The following is a 5,916-nucleotide window of genomic DNA, read 5'->3' as shown; positions in this document are numbered from 1 at the left end:
GCTCAGAGAGTTAGAATTTCGTTACAAGTTAGAGCTTTCATTTTGTTTGATCATATTTCATGATTTCCTTCGCAACTGGTCAGAGTTCATCAATCCTATCACACATATTTTACGACACTTAATCCCTGCGTTTAGTTTTGTTTCAACCATTGTCTGGTAGGATTTTAATCAATTAAATATAGAAAAATAACTTTTTACGGATTTAATTTAATATAATTATTAGTTGAACAAGCAAATTTAAGACAAAGTTTGAAAAGTTTTACCGTAGAATATGTGGATGAAAATATTCTTGATCTTGAATACAAGACAAATTTTTTTCAAACATTCAAATCTTAAACTTTAACGTTTACGTTAATTAATAAAGAAAAGTATATATGGTGAACCTACCTTATTTCGTGACATACCTTACTCTGTGATACGAAACATTTATTTTACCACGGAGTTAGGTAGGTTGTGTACACTTAATTTGACATGTTCCTCATAGATGGCAGGATGTTGTCCAAACCCAGGCAAAGCTTTGGAGGTCTCCGGCAACTGGTTTATTGTGTAGCCATTTTGTCAGTTAGAAGAGAACAGTGTGCACGTGGTGTGACTCCTTGCAATAATTAATGTAAGTTTTTATATGTAATCTCTTAAGAAAATTAATATTTCTTACACTAATATTTAAATTAATACTATAATGAATGTGGTATTTATATTAATTTCTTGTTTTTGTGTGTAATAATCGTAACGGAGGCTTACAAAAACACAGTTATTTCTTATGAAATTTTGCTACTTTCAGACAGATGGCGCCTATTTACAGCAAGCTAGCCGGTGGGAAAAAAGAGAAAGGTGGGAACAAACGGAAGAAATACTCAAAGGAAACACTTCAACTCGCAGTGAGGAAGGTAGTGGATGAAAATTGGTCAGTGCACAAGTCTGCAAAAATTTTTTTCATCCCATGGAGCACCTTGAAAGACTACATAACACGCTGTGAAGGTGACAGTGACAGTGTGGATGTGAGAAAAGTGGGGAGACCGTTTGCTCTAGGCCCAGCAACTGAAACTTCGTTAGTGAAATTTTTCATTAATATGCAGGAGCTTGGGTTTGGTTTGACGGTCAGTCGAATCAGGCACATAGCATACTCCCTTGCTGAGAAGGAGTGTGCTTCAAACAACAAACCGTTTCCATTCAGCGACAAGAAAAAATGTGCCAGTTGGAAGTGGTGGCGTGAGTTTCGTCGCAGATACAATTTAGGCCTAAGAACACCCGAAAATTTGTCCCAATATCGGGCAAACAATTCTAATAGGGTGTTACTCAATGATTTCTACGACAAACTCTCTGAGGTTTATGGAAAGTTTCCAGAAGGCATCAAACCTCAACAAATTTGGAACTGCGACGAAACGGGGCTGTGCTACGTTGTGAAGTCTGGACGAGTTGTTACAAGAATAGGCAAGAGGTTCGTCTATAATCGAGTAATTGTTGACAAGGCTGAAACTCACACCGTTTTACCTTGCATCAATGCCGCAGGTGAATTTGGACCTACTCTACTGATCTTCAAAGGCGCTAGAATGATTGATGGTTTGAAAATTGGGGCGCTTCCAAATGTAACAGTTGCAGTGTCTCAGAGTGGCTGGATAAACTCAGAGTTATTTCTGATGTGGTTTGAAAAATTTGTCCAGGGGATTTCCTCGGCAAGGCTTGTGGTACTATTAATGGATTCACATGCGAGTCACATAACTCCTGAAGTCATTGCAATGGCTTCAGAGAATGATATCATAATTGTAACATTTCCAAGCCACACAAGTCATTTGCTACAGCCTTTGGATGTAGCAGTATACCGGCCTTTGAAATTGGCTTGGCAGAAACACCTGAGGCAGTTTCAAGAAGGTAATCCGCTGAGAAGACCAGGAAGATTCGATTTCCATGGGATGTTCAGTCCCGCTTTTCTGGAAGCATTCAGCAGAGAAAACATCATTTCTGCATTCTGCAAGGCTGGTGTTTTCCCACTAAACAAGATGAAAATTCCTGATGAAGCCCTGACAACAAACGTGGATAACAGGTGTATGGATGAAAATTCCCTGTCAGTCAGCAATGCACCTGCTACAAAAGAAGGCATCGATGATGTGTTAAAACTACCTGATTTTACAGCACGTGCTCCAAAACCTGCAAGGAAGAGGCGTGATCCATCAGCTGCAGTTCATCTTCCAGGGGAGAAATCATGTGGTAATACTTCCACCTCCAGTACCAGTTCCAGTACTAGTGACACTACCAAATCCTGTGTCAGTGCCAGTACCAGCAGTTTGGTTAAAGCCAAAAAGAACACCAATAAGAGCAAAGGTGAAGCTGAAGATGAATGGTTCTGCCCCAACTGTAATGAAAGTTACTACAAAGGACATAACAATAGCCCATGGATCCAATGTTGTTTTTGTTTAAATTGGTATCATGAAAGTTGCCAGGCAGTTGACTCAAAAAATCCACCAACAGTGTTCATGTGTAGTGTATGTGCACGTAATGAAGAAAATGAGTGACAGTGATTAAGTCATTACCACGAAGTTAGGTACACTGACTCACGGAATAAGGTAGACTATCACGAATTTAGGTACATGTGATACTTTTTTGGAAAATAATTAAATTACATTATATTATCATGTATTAATTCTGTTTGATGGTTTAATAATTAAGAATAAAGTTTACTATGTCTATGGAAAAAATATCAAGTCAATAAATTCAGAAAAAATTATCGATTATACTGTTTGAATCCTTAGTATCACGAAATTGGGTAGGTTTACCCTATATATATATATATATATATATATATATATATATATATATATATATATATATATATATATAATGTGTGTGTGTGTGTGTAGGATATGTAAGAAAAGCGTGAGCACTTGATAGAAAGTAGCAGACTCTGAGAATGATCTCTATTTTTTTACATTTATTAGGTCAAACTCTTCAAGAGCTAAAAAGGAAAAAGAAAAGAAAGAAAGAAAATTAATTCAAACGTTTAGGCAAAAGAATTTCATCTCATAAAGTTATCTCAAAAGAATTTGTTTTTGATCTAATTATAATGAGATCGAAGTTACATTTTTATCCTTTATTCAGGAAATGTTATTATATTATTTTTTGCCTGCATTTTATTACTGCATGCATATTGCTTGTTGTACAAAAAGAAGATTTTCTATTCAAAGCCTGTCAGAAGCGTGACATCACTAAAAAATTACTTACACTCTAAATTATAAAAATGGATGCCCGTTTTGTTTCTGTGTGTATGCTTTGAACTAAAAAACTTCAACTTCTAAAAATGTTAAAGAAAGACGTTGTACTTCTCCTATTTCTTTTTCATGACGTATTTGGAAAGTTTCAATATCTGCTGTACTCCTGCGATTTCATTTACGCAATTTTCAAAAATGCTATTAACAGATTATATTCTCCGTAAGAAAATATCAATCGTTTTGTTTTTCTGGTAAATATTTGAGCGTAGCTACATAATTGAGCCCTTAATATAACGCAAAATATTTTTTAAATATTAATAAAAAATGCTTTCTGAATTATTCATTATTTTCAGCATTTGTTTTCTAATAATTCCCTTAAACAAGTGTTTCTCGACCTTTTAGTATTTTCTCATAATTTCCATCGTGCTTCCCTTCTTCTAATAAAACAAATAATAATGCATTTTAAGTACTTTTAATCTAAAGCTGCACTACGACCTTAAACAAAAGTTTTACAGACACTGAAAATTTCTTTTTGAATCAAACAGTATAGATTCCTAAAATTGTTTAATAAAAACAGCTCCATTTCAGTTCAATATGTTTTACTAAATCTGTTACCCTTGCTAAATTTATTTTTCGGTGATGCCGTTACGCTACATAGGAATTCGTTTTAACCCAATTTTAGAGCTTGCTTATACATAACTTAAATTTCGTCAAAGAACGATTGAAATTTCAGTCTTAAATTCAATAAAGAATTCACAACAATCAATAGCGATAAATGTTAAGTTGTGAGCTTTTAAAAATGCTCAGCTTATTAACTTTTAGTGGAAGCTCAACCAGGAGGTGTGATAGTTCTTGAAAAAACATCTATCTTATGCAACATCAAGAAGAGCCGAAGTTAAAAGTAACTTGTTTATTATGGCTATGATATATGCAATGACATGTTAAACGAAATATTGAGAATGCGCTTTTTACAATATTAAGTAGCTCATTATACTTTAAGTGACTTCTGAAGCAAACATTCTAAGTCAAAGTATAAAACGTTAAACATATTGAGCTATGATATTCATATCAAGAGCAGTAAGCTAAAGGTATCGGCAAAAACGGACAGACTAAATTGAGCTGCCGAAAAACAACCAAGTCTGACTTGGGTTGAAACTAGTGATGTGCCGGATCGTTAAAAAAGTAGATCCGCGGATCCGGATCCGGATCCGGATCATTAGGGTCAAGATCCGCGGATACGGATACGGATCTCAAAATGTTTTTGCCCAATTCATCTATCCAAGTGTAAAATTTATTACGGAAGATATTCCCGTCAATATAAAAACACTGTTTCTTCATAAAATGTCATCTACGGCGAAAATATAATTAAGACTATGATTTACTCTTTGAAGAAAAACAGAAACCCCATATCAATAACAAAAACTAATATTGAACTAAAAATTAAAAGAAAAACATGTCTCAGAGGGCCGTTGGCTTCTGAAATGATACCTTGTAATTTAAACAGGGAATAAAACCTAATTTAAACGGATTTTAAGAGTCGTTTATTCAGATATTTAAAAATTTTTAGAACAGAAAAGATCCGTTTAAGATCCGTCAAAAAAGTAACGGATACGGATACAGATCTTTATTTTTCCTCGGATATCCGCGGATACGGATATCCGGAACATCACTAGTTGAAATTGAAAGGGAAGAGAATGAGACAAAAGGCCGGGAGCTTAAATGCTACTGGCAATTTGCATATTCTGCTGACGCGATCTTGTTGAAAAAAGGAAAGAACGAATGAGAAAATAAACTAATGCAAATTAAGGTTGCCAACACTTTTGGAAAATAATTTACCTCCTTTCGTAGCAATTAATTTAAGATACAATATTTAATGTTTAAAGTGAATTAAAATTTCAGATACTGTTTAAGGAAATACTTTTCAACCAGCGCGAAAAGTGTATTAATTGTCACTCAAAATTGATTTTTGAGCAGACCAAACAGACATTAGTTACTTACCGATTTCTTTCGACGAAATTTCAGGAACTAAAGTTTGCAGGGATATAATGGTCCAATCGTTGAGTCCTGGAACACTCTGCATGATTGTACGTTTTAGATTATATACTAGATTGCGTTTTTTTTAGTAAATTTACAAATGTTTCAACATTGTTTCGTTTTTTTCCTCCCCCTTTTAGAATTATCATGCGCCGTACGGTGGCGCTCCCGACTGATTGAAAATAGCTGCATTATGCTAAGAAATAATTGCTATGCTCTTTATTCCCGTTATATGCAACAAAAGAAAACTAGTGGTGAAATTTTCTCATTATATTAATAAAGAAGTGGAAAAAGTCAGTACAAGTAAGTTTTGTTTCTAGCAAACTTTTATTTAAAATAAGTGTTACAATTTTTAAAATCAAATCTCATTTATATGTACCTTAAACAAAATCTCTGTGGACAGCAAAATAATCCAAAAAAGTTTTCAATGTGCAACTCAAAGTTGTTCATGTCAAAAGCCATGATGGAAAAATTGGTTTTGTCCAAAAGAAATAATATTAATAATAATGCTTATAGATATTTTCATACTTAGAAATTAAGAAATAATAATAAGACACAACAAATAATGTATTATCAAAACTTTTTGGCATGGTTTCTGTGCAAAGTATTTCACAAAGCAATCTATTAAGAAGCTAGTAGGAATTAAAAAGTGTAACATTTTGATGTTTTATGTAAGAGG

At 34.0% G+C, this 5,916-nt stretch overlaps 1 protein-coding gene across 1 annotated transcript; it reads left to right on the top strand.

Moving 5' to 3' along the window:
• The first annotated feature begins 785 nt into the window (after nucleotides 1–785).
• Nucleotides 786–2,510, top strand: LOC129219121 (uncharacterized). The gene has a single exon (XM_054853441.1). It carries the CDS (start codon nucleotides 786–788, stop codon nucleotides 2,508–2,510), a length of 1,725 nt encoding a protein of 574 aa, XP_054709416.1.
• The last annotated feature ends 3,406 nt before the right edge of the window (nucleotides 2,511–5,916 follow it).

This window comes from Uloborus diversus, chromosome 3 (assembly GCF_026930045.1).
Source record: "Uloborus diversus isolate 005 chromosome 3, Udiv.v.3.1, whole genome shotgun sequence".
NCBI classification, from domain to species: Eukaryota; Metazoa; Arthropoda; class Arachnida; order Araneae; family Uloboridae; genus Uloborus; species Uloborus diversus.
Note: the sequence above shows the minus strand (reverse complement) of the source record. Positions and strands in the feature narration are given on the sequence as shown.